The 25,038-nt window shown below is 36.9% G+C and overlaps 1 protein-coding gene across 1 annotated transcript in view; it reads left to right on the forward strand.

The window, feature by feature from the left end:
• The window catches only part of LOC117918484 (ubiquinone biosynthesis O-methyltransferase, mitochondrial), an 81,203-nt gene extending 57,384 nt beyond the window's left edge, over nt 1–23,819 (forward strand). The window contains 6 exon segments of the mRNA XM_034835181.1: nt 8,844–8,893; nt 13,753–13,792; nt 13,795–13,901; nt 22,669–22,749; nt 22,868–23,004; nt 23,504–23,819. Coding sequence (XP_034691072.1) covers nt 8,844–8,893; nt 13,753–13,792; nt 13,795–13,901; nt 22,669–22,749; nt 22,868–22,975 — 386 coding nt within the window. The 3' untranslated portion in view covers nt 22,976–23,004; nt 23,504–23,819.
• Nucleotides 23,820–25,038: the final 1,219 nt, after the last annotated feature.

Raw genomic sequence — 25,038 nt, forward strand, 5'->3', positions numbered from 1 at the left:
TTAGGAAAGTATTTTAGGAATAAAAAAGGAGAGATCATTTAGATGATTCTGTTTCCTAATTTTAGGAGAGAATCAAACTAGATTGATTTTTTCTTATTCAGTTATTTGTGTATATATATGTGTATGGTGTGTACCTATCATTATCAATAAAGGAATTCAGAAATTCTTCACTTAGTAATTATCTTATATAAACTTGTAACCAAACTAATAGGTCTATAATCTGAGATTTTAAAAGTTTGGCTTCTCTTTGGCACCATAGCAATGAATGTCACATTTGTACTTTGATTTATTACCCCCTTAGTGTGGAACTCAAAACACCCTCATAAGATCCTCTTTTATCACATCCCAACACTCTTGATAAACTGCTATAGTAAAGCCATCAGGGCCAGGGGCCTTTTCCTTATTCAATTGGAAAACTGCCATTCGAACCTCCTCTTCAGAAAACGGTCTATCCAACCAAATTGCACTCTCTTCAGAAATAGGGGCCCAATCAATCCTTCAATCTTCCAAGATTCACTTCGGGTTTGGAGTAGAGATTCCCAAAGAATTTACAATCTCCTCAGAAATAATCTCAATGTTATTTAAAGTCTCCCCCTCTCAGAAATCAGAGACTTTATGAACTTCCTGCTTCTTCTTCCAGTGCCACTCTGTGAAAAAACTTAGAGTTGCAGTCCCCTTCTTTAATCCACTTAACCCTAGATTTTGTCTCCATTGTACCTCTTCCTTCAATAACAAATCCTCTAACTCCTTCCTTCTTAAGGTCCTTTCCGAAACCAGATCAAGATTTAAATTCCCTTCTTGTTCGATTCGATCAATTCTGCCTAAGTCCGTAAGAATGAGCTTTTCCTCTCTCTTAAATCTCCAAAGACCACTACATTCCACTCTTTCAACTTGATTTAATAAACTTTAATTTCCTCATAAACTTGTACCTTCCCAACTTCAACCGTACACTCTTGCCACCAATCTCTAAACTTTCTTTAAACTCAGGATGGAGCAACCACATATTCTCAAACCTAAAAGGAGTCGGCCCCATTTTAAAGGATTAGTTTCCAACAAATTGGCTATGGTCAGAGGTCATCTAGGAAGGGCCTTTGAATACTTTGAGAGAAAAAATAATCCACTCAGAAGAGAACAAAAACCTATCTAACTCTTGCAAATAGGATCGACTTGCATGTTTGACCATGTAAAAGCCGCATTCCTAAGAGGGGGATCCAACAAACCACTTTCCCTTATAAACTCGTCAAAACACCTCATGTTGGCTGTTAACCTAGAATCACCCATCTTCTCAGATAACCTCCTGATCACATTAAAATCCCCTCCTACGCACCACTTGGGAAGTCAGACCATGCAGGTCTTGAAGCTCCATCCAAAGTCCTTCCTCCACACAGCTTATTCGGGCCATACACTGAGGTTAACCAAAAAAAACCCTTCCTCATCAGAGTTCAATTTTACAGTAACAGAGAAAGATCCTAACACCTTCTCTGAACACTTGAACTTAATTGAATCCCACAATATCACAATCCCCCTGACGCCCACAAGCAGGAAGAGCAACCCAATCCAGACTTTTACCTTTCCAAACACTGTCACAAACCTCTATCCCAAATTCACGCTTTGTTTCCTGAAGCATCACCACATCTGGGTTTTGAGTACTTAAAAACCTTCTCACAGTCCTCCTTTTCTTCCTAGATCCTAAACCTCTTGTATTCCAACTTAAGATCTTCATGAAAACAAAAACAACCAACACAACCCACACCAGAACTAATCCTCTCCTCCAGTTCCAAAGTCCTTTTTCTTCTTTCTTCTGGAATAACCTTGTCCTCAGAGAAAGCACTCTTGTCTCTCCTTCCATACCTTTTCCATTATCCCTGACAATTCTAACCCTCAAACTCTCCAGAACCGACTGAACCTTGATCATCTTCCGAGGCGTAAGCCCTCAACCTGAAACCTTCAAATGGAGAGTGGAAGGTTCTAGCACTGGAACGAGGCCTCACCTAAGACACCACGCACCTCAGGGTTGCTAAGAGTTTCCCTAAGGAGAGGTTGGTCTTTAAATTTACGGTTAGAGGTTTCTAGGGCACCACCACACCTTCCGAACAGGACGCACCACCACGATGGTTATTATACACCACAGGAGAGATAGAAACGGAACCACGCTGAACGGCGTAGCTTGACTCCAACGGAATCGAAGAGAAAGACTGACAGCGAGAAAGATGAACCAAAGAGACAGAGGTTTCGGGAATAGATTTGGCTCAAAAGCCCCAGACAGAGAAGATCTGCTCAGGAACAGCTGAGAAGGGGTACGCACCTCATTGAACAAATCGCATTGCAAATCCCCTCTTCTCCCTCTGCCTCGCGGTAGAATCTTTGGGTGTTTCAAAACCAGTGGAGAGATCGCTCTTTCTGGAGTGAGATTTGCCCGAGAAGCGTCTCGATTTGTCTCCAGTGAGCCACCTCCTTCTAAGTTTCGCTTCGGGGTAGAAGACGCCTCTCAAAACTCGGCGGCCCACTTCTTGCTCTGCGCCTTACGGAGACTGAAGATCCTTTCGGCTTTGCCGACACGTGAAGAAGAGCTTCCGACATTTTATTCTTTGCAGTGAGCCCTGGTCTTAGGAGCTTTGAAGACGAAGATGCACCTGGGCCGCCATTAGAGGATCCTTTATGGGCTGGACCCGCTAGGGGCCCAAAATCTTGCGCCTCAAATTGGCCCATTCACAACGGGCTTCAAGGGCGTCTGGAGTTGGCCGATATTGCTTCCCGCCATTGGGCCCAGCCTCCACCTTCCCTTTCCTTTCTCCCCCTTAGCCGATTTTGAATCTGAAGAACGAAATGGGAACGATGACGAGGCAACCAGCTATGGCTCTCAAAGGTCCTGTCAATAGCTCGTAGCCCCTCAGCGTTCTGTGGCTTCTGAAAGACGCAACCCCCAGCTGACCTCAGCTCGTCCTTGCTGCGATTCGACTCAGGCCTGATAGAGTCTTCTCCGTCATCTTCTCCGTCATCTCCTCCGGTGACTGTAACTGCAACCATGTGTGTCCACTCTCCATCTTCTACCTCTAATAGCGCTGGAAGCACTACATATGGAAGCATCTCCACCCACAATGCTACCTTCGTCAAATCAACAAGCTTAAGATTTCCTCGCCACCTTCGTTACCCTCCTCCACTGCTGCAAAATGTGTCTCAACTGCACCTCATCCCACATGTGGAAAGGAGACTCTTAGTTCCAACCACCCCGTTTAAATTTTCCATTAACGACTGTATTCTCTTTTGGCGACATCTCCTCAGAGCAATAACCTCTCCTCTCGCAGTGAAGCTCCCTTGATCTTGAATCCACTGAGCTTTCCTTACAGATTCCACAAAAAACACCTTGTAAGCAGAATGGGTGTTACAGACACCATTCCTTTTATCCCCACTCTTCTCGTATAATTTTTCCAACCTCATACCAATCTCGTATTTTCCTTTTACTTTCACAAACCACAGCTCTTGCCCATTTTCCAACTGGCATCTCTGCACCAATCCTCATTCCTTTCTCTGCAACCACATCAGCATAGGACCTCTCACTCTATACATTCCTTTGCACTCTTGAGGCTTTTTTGCTCTCCTTCGAATCTCTTTCAGCTTGAACAGAGAACTCTTGGACTGAAACAATCACCTTCCTCAGATTTTCCCACCCACAGCCATTAACACCTCTTGGAACAACTATGACCAAAGGTTTTCTCTTTGCAACATATTCTGTGATTTTCATATATCTCCCTCTGCTATTAAAGCATATCTCCATCAGATGAGTCCTAGTCTTGCCCCTCATTTTCGAACGAAACCCCTAGAAGCCTCCAAATCCACAGCTTTCTCTAACTGCTCCACTAACCAACCCGTCTCCTCCTCTCCAAAACCTAAAGAAACCACAAAACCTCGGCTTCTCTCTGTTATTGAAATCCACTTTCCTCCATTGCAATCTTCAGACTTCACCTGAAAAACCTTTCTCTCCACTACAACCGACTGATTACAAATCATCTTATCCAAACAAGATTCAAAACACTATAGAGTGTTGAAACTCAGACCCCAGAATCCATAATCAAACATATGAATTATGAAGAAAAATAGCACTCTGATAGATTATCCATACAAGAACACCAAATGCACCAGTTTGAGTTTTTTCAACCTGGAGTCAGTAAGCATATGAATTATGAAAGAGGCTGAAACTCAGGTAGGTGTTGGAGGAACAGAACTTTGAAATTAGCGTTTCCCAACATCAACTACTGTGTCAATGCATCATATGACTGATATGATAATGCCTAGTTAATTCCGAACACATTGGCAAGTTGTTTCTTTAGTTCTTGTATTTCCTCCAAACCATCTCTTGTTACCACGATGTTGTTGACTTATACTATAAGAGTTGTTATCTTTCCCTTGTTTAAAAGTCTAATAAAAAGAGTGTGATCCCCTTGGCTCTTAACTATAACCCATGTTTTTCATTGCTTCAGAAAATCTCCTAAACCAGGCCCTAGACGATTATTTGAGATGGTATAGAGCTTTGTTTAGTCTGTAAACTTATTTCTTGTGAAGTCTTCCTTAAATCATGGTGGTTAAATTCCATGGTGGTAAATTCCATTGTCTTTTTCCTTGTCTATGGGCAATAGGCAAATCAAGGTCGCTAATGAGATTAGACGCAGAGACATTTTGATTTTGAGTACCTTTATTAAGGTCAATGCAATGGTTGGAGTAGGTAGAGATTCTAGAGTTGGCTACATCCTCCTTGAATAGACTTTTTAAGTGGCACTGAAGTACCCCTCCTTCCTTTGAACAATAGACTCAATCTTAGTCATGGACTTAGGAGGAAATAATTATGGAGTATTATGGGGCATAGGGTGCAGGAGAAGTATTGGTTTTAGAAAATGGAAAGGTTAGATCATGAAAAAATTCCTTTTGTGAAGGGCTCCCCTTGAAGACAAGGTTAGGAGAAGAAAGGTGGTTGTTCGTTAAAGGTGACATCCATAGATAAAAAAGCCCTCTAGAAATTAGGATGATAATACTTACATCCCTTTTTATTATATGATAATCAATGAATATACATTTAAGAGTTTGGGCATCTGGTTTAGTCCAACCACAACTTCCCGAATATTTTGGGGTCATTCGACTAAAATCATCAAGAAGTGGGTAGAATTGAGTGAGGATTTATGAGCTCTTCGAAATCAAGCACTCTAGAAGGTAGTCTATTGATAAGTTGAGCAACAGTTAAAACAACCTCTCCCCAATATCTTTGGAACATTCATTTGAAAAATTAAGGCTCTAGTTTCCTTTAGCAAATGTCTATTTTATTTTTATTTTATTTTTATTTTTGGCTTGCCTATTTTGTTGTACTGTATCAGTATAAGAGGATTGGTAAACAATTCCTTCTTTTTTGAAATATGGTGATAGACATTGGTTGAAGTACTCTCTCCCATTATCAAATCTCGCTATTTGGATTTTGACAGCAAATCGGGTTTTTACCATTCTATGAAAAGGAGGGAAAATTGTGCTAACATCATATTTGTGTTTCATAAGATACACTTATGTGACCCTTATGCAATCATCAATAAAAGACAAACCATTTTTCCATAGAAATACTTCAAATTTGAGCAAGTCCCCAAACATTTGTGTTGATTAGACTAAATGGAACAAAATTTTTATTATTGCTTAAAGGGAGTGTGAAAAATGATGTTTAGCGAATTCAGAAACATCACAACGAAAATTTTGAATATCTAATTTTTCAAACATGGTAGGAAACATCCTTTTTAACAAAGAAAAATCTGGATGACCAAGAAAGAAATGGGATAATCAAACTTAAGTCTTATTGGTAGTGTGTTCTTCTAACAGGTAGGATGAATGGATAGAATTATACCTGCCACTTGCCGCTTCAAGAAAGCACAAGCTTCTTTTTCATAAGCTTTCTCAATCATCTTCCCCTAGGACATCCTTGAAAAACACATTTAGAAGATGTAAATTCATCGAGCAATTAAGGTCTTCTGTAATTTGAAGAATTGACTACATATTTTCTGGCAACTTGGGAACATGTAAGACAATTTTCAAGGTTAAGGATGATGAAATGGAAATGTGACCCCAGCCAACTATACAGACCAAAGTTCCATCAACAATCTTTATTTTTTGGTTTTGAGGACAAGGAATATAATTGGAAAAGGACTTGGACAAAGTGGTAATATGGTTTGAAGCCCTTGAATCTATGATCCAAGTGCTTGTAAACTGATTTCTAAAGGCACCATGGGCTTGGGAATACATACTTATCTGGGAAAATGATAGGAACATCCTGGTTTTCAAGTTATGAAATAAATTGCCTCAACTTACCAATCTCCTTCTTGTTGAACTCACAACATAACTCTAGGACCTATAACTTGAATTTCCTTCCCTGCCACCATTATTTTTTCCAAAGAAATTTAGAGGCTTGTCATGAAGCTTCCAAAGGTTTTCCCTAATGTGATGATTGTTGTGGTAGTAGCTACAGAAAAGTGAGTCCTTTTCAATTGGTTTGACTCTCTCCATCTTTCCTGAATTTGCAGCTTTGGGAGCAGCAATAGTGGCAGCCATGGCTCTGTCATTAACATTTGACTTAGAGATAGACAATGTAGAACCATCCATAGAATTAGAATTAGAATTTTCGAGCATCACATTCCTTTGTCCCTCTTCTCCTCCTACAATAGCAAATACTTCATTCAATGAAGGCAACACATCTCTCCTAAGATTTTTGAATAATTGATCAAATTCACCATTCAAATGAGCGAAAAAATAAAAAATTATCTTTCTCAATAAACTCTTGGTATATCATTGCATCCTCGCTACATTCCATCTTCAAACTTTGATAATGATCCAACTCAATCCATAATATATCCCTTTATAACATTGTAATACTTAGTTACATATGGGGTACCTTGTTTGGCATCATGGATTTTTATCTTAAGTTCATAAATCGTAACAACATTGCACCTTGGAGTAGGTTTGACAAATTGCATCCCAAATTTCCTTTGTTGTGGAGAGAAACATGCAAATACGATTGATTTCTGGTTGCGTGGAGTTCCATAACCAAGTCATAATTTGAGAATCTTTGTCATCCCAAGAGAAGACAAACTTTGGGTCATCCTTTCTAATTGTAGGACAAGAAGATGATTTAGCTTCCCCTTTCCTTCAATATATGTTTTCACCAATTGAGATCATTATAGATAATTTCCACCATTAAGTTTGAAGGAACCAATGACATTTTGATTGTCACCAAGAGTTGTGAACTGGGTGGGTTTTGGGAATATGGAGAAGAAAAACAATATAAGTCTCAAAGCCTGTTAGTATTAAAGAAAGTTAAGTTACCAGCAATTAAGGTTGGTCTAGATAGCAAGGAATAAGATAAGAAATGTTGGTCTGGGATTAAATAAATTTCTGTTCAGTGAGACACAGTAGGCTCAGTAGGCTTATGGCTAAGCAATGAAGGTTTGGCTGTGCCTGAGCAATGAAGGCTCTATGGTGGGAAGAGGGATCTTGGTAGAGTTAGTTTTCATCCTTGAATACCATATTAAATATTTAGGGTTTTAAGAATTTCTCCTTGCATTGCTTCAATAGAATCATAACAAATACATACGAATTGTAGGCAGTCAGAAACATATAAAAAGGAAGGAGCTTATTTCTAGGCTTCTAGCCTAGGAAATCTCTTTTTTTAAATAAAAAAAAAGAATCAATCAACTAAACTAGCAAGGAAAAAACTTAATTCATAAATATTTCCAGGTTGGTATGTCTTCATATAGGCTGTGCATATTTTCCAACAACTTGTTCTCTACAATACTTCATGAAACTCTCATATGTCCGTTCCATAGAGGCTCTGGATTCATTTTTACTTTTTGTTCAACCTAAACATTGTGTGATTGATGTTGAAATTTAACTTTCCTATCTTCACTGTAGTATCCAATATGACTTCACATAAAGCAAATTAAGCTGACAATTTGATTGGTGACAAATAAAATAATTAAAATGCACTCCAATTTACTTCTTCAATAGAAAATCTCTAAAACAAAGATGATTTTTTTTTTTTTTAATGGTGAATGGCAATTAATAAACAATACATGGCTTACCTCAATCAACTGAAGGTTGTCACATAATTAACATGGATGTGAATGATACTTCATAAGCCTCAGGGTATCCATTATAGACTAACAGAAAATCTCAATCTACAAAACCATTGACACAGTTGGAGTGTAGGGGCATGATTGAGTGATAGCAAAAAAGATCTTCTAGAACTTGGTGATTTTATTGAAGAAAATAACCAAGTATTATGACTTATGAAGTCTTACTAACTCTGGAGAATATCAAGGACCTTAGGAAATAAAAAAGAATACCACCTAGAAATAATAGGAAAGAGCAACTAAATAGGGTTTCATAGTTGACATAGTCCTAGAAATACAATTTGTTAGCTATAGATAACATGAAAACCAATTAGGAAACCCAAAAGGAAATTAAACCAAAAGATAGGCCATGTAAAAAATAGGAAAGCTAAAAAATTCAAAATCTAAAAAAAATAATAATAATAATATATATATAAAAAAAAGCCTATCTTCATGAACCAAGGCTACATTACCTATTTTGCTTAAATATTTTTTTTAGACTCCTGTTATTATGAATTTTTGGTTAGAAGCTCAAAAACTTTGTTTTACATATTCAATGACATTGGCGACATCCATTAACAATTGATTGGTACTGACCTTGATATCCAAGTAGATCATTAGGTTTTCTTGTTTCTCTATTTTGAAACTTTTTACCAGTCAAAGTTCATGTTCATTCTCAAAAAGCTTATACACATGCAATTTTATTGACAGAAAAGCTGGTTGAAGAACAGAGGGAGTTTGATGCTGTGATTTCTTTGGAGGTAAATTATTGTGTGCATAGATATACACAGTCACATTAGTCCATTGAATTCTTCACAAGTTTTGGGTTAGATGATTTATAGCCAAGTCATTAGACCTTTTTGAATGGAACTCTGTTAGTTGAACATATTTCCATTTTGCTACCTCTGATCTGTAGGTTGCTTGAATCTATAGTTGATTGGATCTGTAAAGTAGGATATTTTAAATGGTATATTTGTGTATATCTAGCATGCAAGGGTGTAGGTAACATATATATATATATATATATATATATATATATATATGTCTAGGTGAGGCTGGATGCCTGGTTAAGTTCTTATGGATGACTTTGTGGTGATTGCAGAGTAATTTTATAAATGTCCATGTCCATTTTTTGCTAGCCTCTGCCCCCTTTAAAGCCTTCCAATTATAGCAATGCTGCCTTTTCTGTTATGCCCAAGTAGATGCCAGGGATTAAATGGCCCCACTAGTCTATATGCTAGTTCTAAAACCTGTTTTTCATGTATCCCACCTGTAGTTAGAGAGGCCATATTGAGATTGCCTCACTCTTGTTGCTTGATGTGGTCTTAGAGGCAGTTAATCATGTAAAAAGTTATGATGGTAAAAATTGGCTGTATGGGGACCATTATAAATTAGTTTCTGAGAGAAGTTTTCCTATTTATTAGATTCGCTTGGACTTTAATGAAGTGTACTTTAATGTGATTCCAATGAGTTAATTATTAAGCATAAGATGATTTGGTCAGCCTAAAGGTTTTATGCTTCAATTTGTTGCAAGTGTTATCTACTGAATATTTTAATAATGAGAGTTGAAAATAGCATTTGGAGTTTTTGATGTTCAATGGCACTGACACACACATTGAACATAATTTCCAAGCATCACATTAGATATGATCTAATGTATAAGTAGTGCAACTCTTGGTGGTTTTAGGGGTGATTAAGGATAATGAAGGCCAGATTGAAGGGTCAGATTTCTCATTATCTTTTTATCCAAGTGAAGGAAGCTCTGAGTTTTCTTATTGCTTGGGCAGAGGAAGGAGGGTCTGTCATAGGTTTGAAGGTGAGTGGTTGTGGAGGTGGAGTAAAGCTTTCATATATTCAGTTCCCTGATGGTTGTTTATTGTTCTGTGATTTTAGTAGGAAGCAATTATTACCTTTGAATAATCAATTATTCTATTTGAATTGGGTTCTTTTATGGTTTGAAGTTGTTCATGCCATAAAATCAATTTGGAGAAAAGGGAGCCCACACTGACAGGGATGGTGGAGGAAGTGGGGCGACAGACATCTAGGTTTGGGTGGTAAAGTGGGTCAGAATGTATCCAGGTTGGAATATAGAGCTGGAGTGGTTGCCTACAAAGTATATTTGGGTTTGCCATGCATGCTGCTTTTGAATGCTCCTTGGTGTGGGATTCTATATAGGAGAAGCTTAAATGAAGATTGATTCTTTGGAGAAGGCAGTAACTAGCCCAGCGTGATAGGTTTATGATTTTTCATCCTCAATTTATTTCATATCCTCTTTTATGATGCCAAAGGTGTGTGGTTGACTTTGAAAAGATTCAAAGCATATTTCTCTTTAAGGTGTGGGTTCAATTTTCTGATAAAAAGATCCACTTAGTAAGGTGGTACAATTTCTGTTTTGAAATGAGTAGGGGTGGGTTAGATGTTAGAAGGATCTCAATCTTGGACATGAATTTTCTTGCGATTTGATTGTGAAGAAATCATTTTGTTGAAGTTTGGAGGGAAGATAAAGGATTGGTATTTGAAAAGCCATGTGTAAACAGTGGGGATTCTCTCATGTTAGAACCAATACCTATATTGGATGGTCTTTAGATGAAATAGGGTTGGATGTTGGAGGTTTAAACCCTAGTGTTGTTTAATCTAGCAGCTCTTAAGGAAGCTTGTGTGGCAGACTTTTGGGATAATGTGATTGGTTCTCAAGGCTGTTGGAATCCTAGGTTTAGGAGGAGATTTTTTTTAATTGGGAGCTGGAGATTGTGAAATACTTTTTCCCAGCTTCTTGACTCAATGTCTATCAGTGATGAAAATGTTGCCGAAACTCAGCAAAATATCGTTGATATTTCATGTTTTGGTGGACACTGATAGAAAATATTATGGGATATATCTCATGGCTGAAATTTCCTTATGTTTTTGAATTTTTGCTCCATTTATTGTAATTTTTCCAATTTTTTCTGGATTTATTAAGATTTTTACTTTCGGTCAAAGCACATGTCGGTCAGTCAAAGGATTTTCTCAAAAAGTGAGACTAGCATGCCTAAGGCTTGAACTTGGTTCTTCTAGGCGAAAAGCTAGCTTCCAACTACTTAGACAACCATGCTCTTGTCAAATTTCCTACCCTACATATTTTATATAGCATATTGGGATTTTGTATGCATTTATAAAAAAAATGTTAACATAAAATTTTAATAAATAAATAAATTTTAATTATCTTATTTGTCGAATTCTATTTAATTTAATATTGAAAATGCAAAAATATGAGTTGACTATAAAAAATATATAATTTTGTAAATAAAATTATAGCTATTTTTAAATAAAAATAATAATAATACATATATTTGTAACGTAGATATGGCACTATGTTAGTGTCAAATATATTTTCAAATTCCATGTATTATTGTCGAATGTCACGAATTATATATTTCATACATTAATTTTGTTTATAAAAAAACTACAATATGTGTATTATTTTTTCCATCAAGATTGGTTCCTTCATTCAGTAGTGTTATAGAACTATATTGCTCTTCGTTTTGTTATAGAACTATATTGATCTTCATTTTGGTACTAAAAGAAACCACTACAATGTAATATGCATAAATCTTGACGTGACATTTTATAAAATCAAATACTTAATGTAAATTAATATTAAATGTACGCTTAGAAAATGTCTATTTCTTGTCAATGCACGTGATATTATTATTTAATATCACAAATTATATAATACATGTATCGATTTTTCAACAAAACAATTTCTATATGTGTATTATTGTTTCTTTATCTTTTTTGAAGTTTTACTTAACATTTTTATGATTTTTGATCAATTTCTATCTCACCAATATTTTTTTGTCAAAATTTTTGTTGATATTTCTTGATATATCCATAAAATCCAACTATTGATGTATCTGTAAAAATTGATATTTTCGTCCTTAGTGTCTATTCGTGGTAACTTTGATGCTAAATTAGTGCTAAGATTTCTAGGAAGGGCATTTTCTTTGTAAAGTCCTATATCAAGATTTGAGTTATCATGTTGTTTCTGTCCAAAGATACTTGAGTCTCTAGGGCGCCTTCCCTGGTGAATTTCTCCATTTGTTAGGCAGTGGGGGAAATTCCTTAAAACTTCTCATTCAATGAGACAAGGATGGACTCTAATAAATTGATGTTGTCTATGCAAGCAAAAGAAAGAGATGCTTGATCATATTGAACCCATTGCAAGTGGACATCCACTTCATGCTCATTGGTTTTCTCCTTGGTTGGGGTGGCTTGGGTTACTTGAGTCTGCTGGGGTGGTATGGCTGTTTTGTGATTGAGAGCAGTTGGATATTGTTTTAGAAAACTTGTTTATGAAGTCTTTATTTTCTTGGTCTAAATGTTCCGCAGGGGATGTTAATCTTACTTTGCTAGACTTAGTAATAGGTTGGGCATTGGGAGGGCCTGGGTAGTGTTGTTCTTACTTTTTCTTTTCTTTTCATTTGACTTTGGCATGCTTTGTATCCTTCCTATGTACAGGAGTTTTTGATAATATATGTACCTAATTTGCATATGTAGGATATAATGTAGGTGAAAATTATCTTTGGGCTAGAATCTCATCTTCACCAAAACCTGATTGAAGAAGATTCATAGGAAAAAAAAAATGAAGTTTTTATGATGATAGGCACAGAATTATACTTTATCTATTCTATTGAAGAACCTTTCTCATACAATGCCAGGCTTGAAACCATAAAGAGGGGACTGTTGATAATGGGGTCTATATAACATAAATGATTAAAGGTGAACAAGTCCAGCTTTGGGCTAACACCATGAATTTCAACCCTATGACCGTGTCAAACATGAGAGCAGTGTGTCTGACACAGTTATATGTTTTTCTTTTTGAATGTTATAAATGGAACATATTTTGTGTCAACAAATGGCAGATACTCCAGATGTTGATGGTAAAAGTAGGACTTGCATAGGCATGAGAAGACCAAGTGAGACTCCATTTTTTTTCCAGTGCTGGATTTTGTGTGGGAATTTGTATTGTTTTATGCATATATGAGTGTTGAGTGGGGTATCGCCCCAGGTAGTGCTAAGTGTTTGGTATGGTGGTTTGTTACACTTAATATTACATGTGTTAATATGAAAAGAAAAGCATGGTGCACTAGCGTATAGCTCCCAAGTAGGGGAACACATTTAAAGTTTCATCCCATGCTATTTGCCTCTTAGACCTCCAAAAAAGGGTATATTCTTTGTATTGGAAGTGCTACCTACCTTGGCCTAACCAAGATCAAGTCAATTTGACCTTCACTTGATTCTTGGTTCATTACATGCTGACCCTTCAATTTAACGGTTTCAAACCAAAGTCTGCCAAAGTTGCATTTCATGTCTCAAGTTCAAAAGCGGATGTACCTGATATACATGAGATGTGTAGTTTAAGTTTCAGCTTTTCATTTTAAATGTTATTGCCAACCAAATAATTGTAAGAAACCACTTGCAATTTTTAATTTTTGAAAATATGTGCAAGGATTGATGGAAACACCTCTTAAAGATATAGACTGATAGTTTGGATGATATGTCTCATTCTCACTTCGTCCCCTTTATCTGAACTGATTCAGTTGCATCCAGTATGCTTGTCGATTGATATTTTCTATTTAAGGTAATTGAGCATGTAGCGGATCCTGCTGAATTCTGCAAATCCCTGCAGCATTAACTGTCTCCAATGGAGCTACTGTGGTATCAACTATTAACCGTTCTATGAGATCATATGCAACTGCCATCGTTGCAGCTGAGTACATCCTTCATTGGGTATGCTGCTTTTACTCACTTTGTTGCTTGTGTCGGTTGTTGATTTTCTTTATAGTTTCTCTGCATTGCTGCAGAATATTTACATGGGTTTTGAACTTGGTATTCTGGCACCATAGGTTTCTAATTTCTTCTTTTGAGTGTATCTATTTTCTTCAAATATTTTTATGCTTTCTTTTCAAATATATATTTTGAATTAAGATTCACTACCATAAGTGTGACAATTTGAAGTGTAATCTTCACATAGACACCTTAGTATTGAACTTGTTATCCATGCTTCAAATAGTTCTTGTAAACCATCGGTAAGCTTTTGAAGTTGGTGGAACTACTAACATTTGTAGTGTGTCCTACTCATGATGAACTTGATCCTTTCAAAGTCAGTATCTTAAAAGCAAGAAAAATGCATTTGAGTTCTGTTTCTGAACCTGGTCTATTCATTCACCATTGCAGTGTTCTCCTGTGGACTTGAAATTGATCCATAAAGTTAATGGGCAATTTGATATCCCATGAAATGAAACATCCAATTTTTTGGAACCTCTGAAAGGGAGCCATCTGTAAACAAAAGACTGGATGTCAAGTCCCAAGAACAACCTATACAGGCTAATGAAATTAATTGATTTAGAATTTCATAGTATTCAAGTACATTTCTTTGCCATGTATAGACATTGGCTTTCAAGAATTGAAATTGTTTTTGTTGTTACTTGCATTTGGGCTGTCGATTCCACTTCATTAGACTCATTCTAGGAGATGGATTTGATCTCTGAATGCTATGGAGAGCAAAATGAAAGGATTTCATATCTATGCAATGTCCAAGATGCCCTTAAGCTATGGTGTCTTTCAATCAAAGTTGCCCAGTCCACTCAATATGCTGCACATGACCCACATGATACAATCTGCCCACTGAAACCATGTTATTGAATTCTTACCTTGTAAAGAAGTTTTGAAATTGATTGAAGTATTTTGACTTGATTTAACATCGAGGAAATTTTCTGTTCTAGTGAATAAGTAGATGAATTTGCACATCTAATTTAATTTCTTTTTTTTTTTGCTCCACAATTTTTTTTGTTTGTTTGTTTTTTTTTTTCTTTGAAAATCATCCTGGATAATCCTAATTCCAATTCTTCTCTATACCATATGCTACTTAAATCCCTTTCTGATATGATTTGGAAAGAAATTTTTTGTAGTCTTGATATATGAAACTACCTAGAGGGGGGTGAATTGGTAGTCCAACTAACTGTTTATTACCAACTTTGGTTTGTCCTTTAAGATTAATTATTTATTGGGAGCAAACCATATCATATGCATAAATAAAATTGAGTGCTTGAATGAATACAAAATATAATGTGGAAAAACCACCTAGCAATCCCTAGGTGTAAAGAAACATGGATAGTCTCCTAATTGCGAAATAATCCACAAATTATGAGAAAAGGGTAAACAGATTACCTGATTGGATGTACCTACTTCATAGGTTCTTATACCACTTTACCTACATTTGTTTTCCACATCTCCAATGCAACACTTCCCTATGCTCCTTGTGGATCCCTCATAGTCCTTATTGAAATTTGATGTTGAGAATCTCTAACCTTTTTTTAAGCTGAATGTATTTTCAAGAAGATCTTGAAAGATTTGAGTGATGGAAGATCAAGCTTTGGATATGACAGTTGCTCTCTTAGGCTCTTGTCTCAAAGTCCACAAATTTTCAATAAAACATACCCTTTTATACTTGAAAAACCTTAGAATTCCATTGTGGAGAGTTTTTGAATTTTAAAATATTCAAAAAACCATAGTATAAAACATTCCAAAAGCATATATATATATATATATATATATATATATATATATATATGTATGTATGTATGTATGTATGTATTTCCAAATTGAAACTGAATTAGGAAACAAAAGAAACGAGGACTGTTTGAAAGCCTGAGGGAGGATGTTTGAATGCTCACTAGCGCGTTTGAACATCCAAGGTCACCCTCTCCCAATTTCACTATTTTCAGGCTTTGTTTTCATGCTATTTTAACTCAGAACATGTAATATTCCAAGAGCTTTACCATACCAAACACTCATACTTCAAATTTGACAACTCTGAATCTACTCAAATCCAAATCTGATGATGTTTGAAGTTATTTTGAAACAGATAAGACGTAAGGAAGTCAGTTGCATCTAATCAATAGGAAATGGAACAAAATTGCCAACTAAACAAATACTCCAACATATTCAATTAGTCAAATATTTCTGGAATGGGCTGGTGAACTGCCAATCAAATAAGTATGGCCCAAGATGCTTCACCTGTCAATTTCTGAAGAGTTTTTTACAAATTCTAAAAAATGTGAGTGCACTTTGTTGTGTGGATGACAAGGCAGTTATTCAATAGTAGTCTCCACTCTTAACATATGTACACAAGGAAAATCCTAAATAACTTGGAATTCATCATTCATGAGATGAGCTGCAGATGCTTTATGATAAGGATGAACTTCTATTTCTTTCCAAATCCAACTCCTCTTACACGTCTTTTAACCATGTTCTAGCTCTACTTGTTACCATGGTTAAAAGAGGAAATAGCTGAGAAGTGTAAATTGCGACAATGTGTAGCCTGAAAAGTGGATGTTCACATATGATATGGTTAAAACAATGTAGGGTTGAATGCAAAACCTATATAGAACCTCATTCCCAAATAATGTGCTGCCGAAACATATGAGAACCCTAAATGTTAAGAAGACACTAGAACAGTTCTACTTGAGGTCTTGAGTGTGTCCAAAACATTTAGGCTATGTTTGGTTCCCAAAAAGTACTAAGGAAAGATAAAAGAAAATGATTTTCTTATGTTTGGTTATTGTTAGATAGTGTATAGTTATTTAGGTTATTTACTTTTCCTTTTCCTTTTCTTTCCTTATTGTATTGTGGGTCCCACTAACGTGTATATATATACCCAAGTCCAATGTGTATTCTTTACAGTTTTTCAATAATAATAATTAGGGATTCTCCATTTTTTCTCTCTCTCTTCACATGGTATCAGAGCCTAGGGAGAAAAAAACCCTAATTATTTCCGGTTTATCCGTGAATCCATTTTGGGAAATCTTTCAGTGACCATGTTTCATTCCGGTCACCCTTCCCATCTCCTAAAGCTTCCAATCAACCGTATCGCCGTCAGAAAACCCTCACCGCCGTAAAAAAACCCTCACCGCTGGCGACCTTTTCCGACGAATTTCCAGCGAAGTCCTTTTCCAACACCGACCATACCATCAGGTGCGCAAGGAGGAGATCTTCAACTTTTCTCAAAGCACCGGAGGAAGAATCCCAGCCACGCGCCGGCCACGCGCTTCCACCTCCAGCCTCGCCTAACGCCGTCTAGCCACCCTCCATCTGCGTTTGTGTCATCTGAGCCCTAAAAGTGCATTTTTTTGGGTTTTTTGTCTCCGCCGGCCCTCTAAACCGCCTTTTCGGCGACCTCCGGCGACTTCCTCTCCACCCTGAGCCCTGCAAGTGTCTTAGGAAGTCCGCGATAAGCCGTATTAGGGCTCTCTTCGATCCAAACGTATTTCGTTCACCAGATAAGTAGATATGGCTACTAAAAGTTTCACTTTTTCCTCTGTCATATCTGGATCTCCTATGATTACTTCGGAGAAATTGATTGGGAGTGAAAATTATTTGTCCTGGTCTACCTCTATGGAGCTTTGGTTTATGGGTCAAGGTTATGAGGATCACCTTGTTACGCAGGAGGCGGATATCCCTGAGGTTGACAAAGCACAATGGAAGAAGATAGATGTACAGTTATGTAGTGTGTTATGGCAATCAGTTGATCCTAAGATTCTGCTTCATCTTCGGGCCTACAAAACATGCTTTAAATTTTGGAATTAGGCAAAAGGGCTATACACGAATGATATCCAAAGCCTTTATAAGGTGGCTTCTTCTATTGTCAATGTCAGACAACAAGACATGGATTTATCTACTTATATTGGTCAGATTGCCTCTCTTAAGGAGGAATTCTTGACTGTGGTGCCTCTTACTACTGATGTTGGGGATTAATGAACACAGATTGACAAGTTCTTCATGGTTCTTACGCTTATTGGCCTCCGTCCAGATCTCGAGACCGTCCGCGATCAGATTCTTGGCAGTTCCTCCGTTCCATCCTTGGATGATGTGTTTGCTCGCCTCCTCCGTATCTCCTCCACTCAGACTTTGCCATCTGATAACACTTCAGATTCTTCTGTGTTAGTTTCTCAAACTAGCTCTCGAGGAGGATGCAGTGGTAACCGAGGTAGAGGCCAATGTCCTCATTGCACCTATTGCAATAAGCTTGGCCACACTCATGATCGGTGTTATCAGTTACATGGGCGGCCTCTCCGCACTGCCCACATGGCCCAGTCATCTGATCCACAGTCGCCTCGGCCTCCCAGTTCCTCTACATTTCAGGGTATTTCCCTCACTGATAGTGAGTATGATGACTATCTCCGCTATCAGGCCACCAAGTCAGCTTCTGTTGCTTCTGTTGCCCAGACTGGCAATGCTTCTGCTTGTCTTACCCACACATCTTCTCTTGGACCTTGGATTCTAGATTCTGGCGCTTCTGATCACATATCTGGTAATAAGGATCTTTTCTCTTCTATTACTGCTACCTCTACCTTACCTACTGTTACTTTAGCTAATGGTTCCCAAACTATGGCTAAAGGTTTTGGTTTCGCTTATTCTCTCCCTTCCTTACCTCTCCATTCTGTCCTTTATGCCCCTGAGTGTCCTTTTAATCTTATTTCCATCAGCAAAATAACTCGCACTCTTAACTGTTCTATCATTTTCTCTGATAAATTTGTGACCTTGCAGGACCGGAGTACAAGGAAGACGATTGGCATAGGACGTGAGTCTCAAGGCCTCTATCACCTCACCGCGCCTTCAACTCCTGCAGTTTGCATTTCCACTGATGCTCCCCTTCTCATCCACAATCGCCTGGGCCACCCTAGTCTATCCAAGTTCCAGAAAATGGTCCCTAGTTTTTCATCTTTGTCGTCGCTTGCGTGTGAGTCCTGTCAGCTTAGGAAACATACTCATGTCTCGTTCTCAAAGCGTTTGAATAATCGGGCAAAGTCTCCTTTTGAATTTGTCCACACTGATGTTTGGGGTCCTTGTCGGACCGCGTCTACTTTAGGATTTCAGTATTTTGTCACTTTCATTGATGACTATTCTCGATGTACTTAGTTATTTTTAATGAAAAATCAAGCTGAGTTATTCTCTATTTTTCAAAAATTTTATGCTAAAATCCAAACCCAGTTCAATATTTCTATTCGTGTGTTGCGTAGTGACAATGCCAGGGAATATTTTTCTACACCATTTACTTCATTTATGTCCCAACATGGGATCATTCATCAGTCTTCTTGTGCTCATACTCCTCAACGAAATGGGGTAGCTGAACATAAGAATCGACATCTTGTTGAGACAGCTCGTACTCTCCTTCTCCATAGTCATGTTCCTTTTCGTTTTTGGGGGGACGCTGTTCTTACAGCATGTTATTTGATTAATCGTATGCCATCATCTGTATTACATGATCAGATTCCTCATTCCCTTCTTTTCCCTGACCAACCACTTTATTTCCTTCCTCCTCGTGTTTTTGGTTGTACTTGCTTTGTTCATATTCTCACTCCTGGACAGGACAAACTTTCTGCCAGAGCCACAAAATGCATCTTCTTGGGATATTCCAGACTTCAAAAGGGTTATCGTTGTTATTCCTCTGAGACTCATCGCTACTTTCTCTCCGCTGATGTCACTTTCTTTGAGGACTCACCGTTCTTCTCCACCTCTGAGTCTCTTCCTGTTTCTGAAGTCTTACCCCTTCCCATTATCTCCCCACCTGATGCAGTGCCTTCTCGCCTACTTCAGGTTTATCATCGCCGTCATCGTGTCGTTGTTCCTCCTTCTTTAGCCGAGGTACCTGCTGACTCACTTCCTATCCCTTCGGCTTCTTCTGCCCTGGCTTTACCTCCTTCTGCTGACTTACCCATTGCTCTTCGGAAAGGTAATCGATCTACTCGTAATCCTCATCCTATTTACAATTTTTTGAGTTACCATCGATTATCTTCACCCTATTCTGCATTTGTTTCTACTATATCTTCTGTTTCTCTTCCCAAGAGCACCCCTGAAGCTCTTTCCCATCCAAGCTGACGACAGGCAATGGTAGATGAAATGGCTGCTTTACACTCCAATGGCACTTGGGATCTTCTTGTTTTACCCTCTGGTAAATCTACAGTTGGTTGTCGTTGGGTCTACACAGTTAAGGTTGGCCCTGATGGTCAGGTTGATCGCCTTAAGGCCCGCTTGGTTGCTAAAGGCTATACTCAGGTTTATGGTTCTGATTATGGTAACACTTTCTCTCCTGTTGCCAAGATAGCTTCTGTTCGTCTATTGCTCTCCATGGCTGCTATGCGTTCTTGGCCTCTTTATCAGTTAGATATTAAAAATGCTTTTCTTCATGGGGATCTTGCTGAGGAAGTTTATATGGAGCAACCACCTGGTTTTGTTGCTCAGGGGGAGTTTGGTTTAGTGTGCAGGTTACGCCGTTCTCTATATGGCTTGAAACAATCTCCTCGAGCATGGTTTAGCCGTTTTAGTTTTGTTGTTCAGGAGTTTGGCATGTTCCGCAGCACAACAGACCATTCTGTTTTCTATCATCATAACTCTTCGGGGCAATGTATTTATCTGGTAGTTTATGTGGACGACATCGTCATTACAGGCAATGATCAGAATGGTATTCAAAAACTAAAGCAACACCTTTTCACCCACTTTCAGATTAAAGACTTGGGGAAACTCAAGTATTTCTTAGGGATTGAGATAGCTCAATCCAGTTCCGGTGTGGTTCTTTCCCAAAGGAAGTATGCTTTAGACATCTTGGAAAAAACCGGTATGTTAGACTGTAAACCGGTAGACACTCCTATGGATCCAAATGTCAAACTTATACCAGGACAGGGGGAGCCTTTAGGAGATCCTGGGAGATATCGGCGACTTGTAGGTAAACTGAACTACCTCACCATTACTCGTCCAGACATTTCTTTTCCTGTAAGTGTGGTTAGTCAATTCCTACAGTCACCATGTGATAGCCATTGGGATGCTGTAATCCGCATTCTTCGATATATCAAAAGCACACCAGGCCAAGGTGTGTTGTACGAAAATAGAGGTCATACCCAAGTTGTTGGTTACACAGATGCAGATTGGGCTGGCTCACCCACAGATAGACATTCCACTTCCGAGTATTGTGTTTTTATTAGAGGTAACCTAATATCTTGGAAGAGTAAGAAACAAGATGTAATGGTCAGATCTAGTGCTGAAGCCGAGTATCGAGCTATGGCTCTGGCAACATGTGAACTCATATGGCTAAAACATCTTCTTCAGGAGTTGAGATTTGGAAAGGATGAACAGATGAAGCTCATCTGTGACAACCAAGCCGCTTTGCATATTGCATCCAATCCAGTCTTCCATGAAAGGACCAAACACATTGAAGTTGACTGTCACTTCATTAGAGAGAAGATCGCATCAGAATGTGTGGCGACTAGTTTTGTCAATTCAAATGATCAACTAGGAGATATTTTTACTAAATCTCTCAGAGGTCCTAGAATTAAATACATTTGTAACAAGCTTGGTACATATAACATATATGCTCCAACTTGAGGGGGAGTGTTAGATAGTGTATAGTTATTTAGGTTATTTATTTTTCCTTTTCCTTTTATTTCCTTATTGTATTGTGGGTCCCACTAACATGTATATATATACCCAAGTCCAATGTGTATTCTTTACAGTTTTTCTTCAATAACAATAATTAGGGATTCTCCCTTTTTTCTCTCTCTCTTCATAGTTATCATGGAAAATACAAAAAAAAAAAAAAAAAAAAAAAATAGATATAATTAAAATTAGTTAGAAACTTATGCATTTTTTAAATTATTTAATATTTACATAGAAAGAGTTAAAATAAGTGAAATGAATTTAAAATAGCATATAAAAATAATTTATTAAGACTATGTTTGATTCCTGAAAAATTTAAGGGAAAATGTGAGGGAAAGAAAATGGAGAAAAAAATTAGAAGGAAAGAAAAAATGAATAAAATTGAAAAAGGTTTAAATTAATAAATTATGTAGTTTAAAATTTGAGGGAAAGAAAATAAAGAGGCAAATTAAAAAGAAAGAAAACATGAAGGAAAATAAAAATAGTTTAAAATTAATAAATTATTTTTATACGCTACTTCAAATTTGTTTCACTTATTTTAAATCTTCTATATAAATATTAAATAATTTTAAAATGTATCAGTTTCTAAATAATTTTAATTGTATTTGATTTTCTTTTGTATTTTTCATAATAAAACCAAATATAAGAAAATTATTTTTCTTTAACATTTTTTTTTTCCTTAGTACTTTTTGAGGACCAAACATAGTCTAAAGAAAATCTTGATGTCCCATAAATCGATTTTTTATTTTTTGTTTTTATTTATTGGCAAACAACATATCCATTACAGGTGCAAAACATATCCAAAACATATATAAAAGTTCCTCAAACTCCATAGAATACTTGAAGCATTTTTCCTTTAAGTTTTAAGGTAGCTTATGTATTAGCTTCTCTGGGAAGAACTCTGTTAACTATAGTCTCCCAGATGTTGGTATTAAATTGCAACTCTTTCATGCATCAGAATTTTATACTTGAAAAGAAACTGATTAAGTAATTTAATTCTTCAATATGTATCTTACATTTTGCTCCAGCAGTAAACCTTTTAGAGTTGATATATGCTATTATGCAGCTGCCTAAAGGTACTCATCAGTGGTCGAATTTCCTTACGCCCGAAGAACTAGTCTTGATTCTACAACGTGCTTCTATCACAGTGAGCCAAACATCTACCATTTGAATTGGCTAATCTGTTTTTAATTTATTGATTATATAAAAAATATACTGTATCATGGTTAATAAAAGCATTTTCCTTTTTGATTGGATTTGTACAGGTTCAAGAAATGGCTGGGTTTGTGTACAACCCCTTGACAGGACAATGGACTTTATCAGATGATATCAGTGTAAATTTCATTGCTTTTGGTACCAAAAATAGCCAATAAAGCCATGGAATATTAGCCTTATGTTGAAGGTAATTTTGCTTCTAAATTTAATGGTTTGTTGGGTGGTCCCAACTCCACCTATTTGTGGACAGAATTGATCCTTTTATGGCCTCTAACAAAACACATCTAAAGACTGGTGCAAAACGTTTGATGGTGCATCAGTCCATCTTTTCATTCAAAAGGAATTGCTGTATCTCATGGTGTGAGTTAGGTTGGAGGAGGTAAATGCATGTTTGCATAACCCTAAGCCAACCTGCCAACCTACCCACTACTCTGGGTTAAAGACCGAACCCTGATCATAACCTTTAATTATTATATGTCAACAAATAAAATATGAATGGATGGTATGGCATGTAAGAGCAAGATTGTCCGGTAATATCCATCTTTTAAATACTGCTAGGTAATCTTGTATAAAACTGGCATAAACCCCCCACCCCATGATGATTGGTACTTGGCGTCAGCTTCAACCTTTTTCTTGATTGTTGAGGTTACTATCAGAGCGAGATGATTTTGTGTTGTTCTGTGCAGGTTTGCTATGGGAGAGATGAATGCAGATTTCCTTAATTGCTCCAGAGTTGCCCAGTTCCAACTGAAGCCTAGGACTATACATATATTGCTAACATGTAAGTATCCTGGAGAGGAAATTTAATTGTATATCACCCCAAACCCTGGCAAAAGAGGGGAGGAAAACCAGAAACTTTAGGATGGATTTGCAAGAAAGAACAAAGTGAAGCAAGAATCAAGTTGCCAACTGAGCTTCTAATATGATATCATTTTTTTATTATTTTTAATTTAATTATCTCAACGAAGAAATTTTATCATTAAACAAAAGCCTTCTCCCCAAGTGTTGTTACTTGTTGTATAAGCCAATCTTGCACATTACGTTAAGCACAACCTATAATAACAAAGGCAAAGAGTGAGCTTACTTACTGTTGAGCAGAGATAGAAAAAAAAACGTCCCGAGTCCCAAATTCTCCTAGGAATGTTCTAGTACGGTACAGTTGGGCTGTGGCTGTGGAGCAATTCATATCACGCTCTGCCTGCCTCCCTATAGAAAGTGACCGAGTGTTTGAGGGAGTGAATCTATCTTAATGGCAAAATTCTAAGGTACCAAACTAGTATTTATCAAATTTTAAATCAGGATTGTTGAAAGTATATGATGAAATATAGACATCAGAATAGCCATACAAGTATATTGGATTAGGGTGTGAGAAATGAGACCGTGGCATAAAAAAAAAATGAGATCAAAATATAAATAAATGAATTCAAAGTATAATAAAGCGGGATTAATGTATTAAGTAATAAGATTCATATCCAATACAAATGAATGAAATTGGATATTAAACAATGAAATTTAAATTATATACATGATAGTATTTGGTTGATGGTTAAAATTATAAATGTGGTATCATTTGATTGATAATGCATTTTTTATATGTTTAAAAAATAAAATATATTTCAATATTACAGCATACCCTTCTTGATGATGGCTTCATTCATTTTTATTTTTTATTTTTCAATGAGGTGATGAAAGTATGAAATTTGGATCTATAACAAAGGTTGTCATAGTTTCTAATAATCACAAGAAGTTGTGATGACTATGACAGGTCCGAGTCCAATCTATTGCATTGGATGGGCCAATTGGATCAGTCAACAGTTCCGGGTTTTCATTCTTCTCCCATTCTAATGTGGGATAAATGTTGAATGTGAGAGCTTGAACCAAAGACCTTGAATTTAAATTAAAGGACGATAAAGACACCACCGCCACTTAACACGTTATATCATTTAAACTAGCAAAGAATAAAAATAAAATAACATGATTCATTTCAAAAAAAATTGTAATAATATATATATGTGTGTGTATTGTAAAACAAGGATAAATGGAACACAAATAAAGTAGTAGAGATAAATTGTATATTATTTTGATAATAATATATAATAAGGAAGAAGAAATCACGAAAGGGAATTGAGAAAGTTGAGAGAATGAAAGACACAGAAAATGAGAGAAAGTAAGAAATTTCTTTCTTACTTAGGGGATGCATATTACAGGGGATGAGAAGCCT

The sequence above is a fragment of the Vitis riparia genome, chromosome 7, assembly GCF_004353265.1.
Source record: "Vitis riparia cultivar Riparia Gloire de Montpellier isolate 1030 chromosome 7, EGFV_Vit.rip_1.0, whole genome shotgun sequence".
NCBI lineage: Eukaryota > Viridiplantae > Streptophyta > Magnoliopsida > Vitales > Vitaceae > Vitis > Vitis riparia.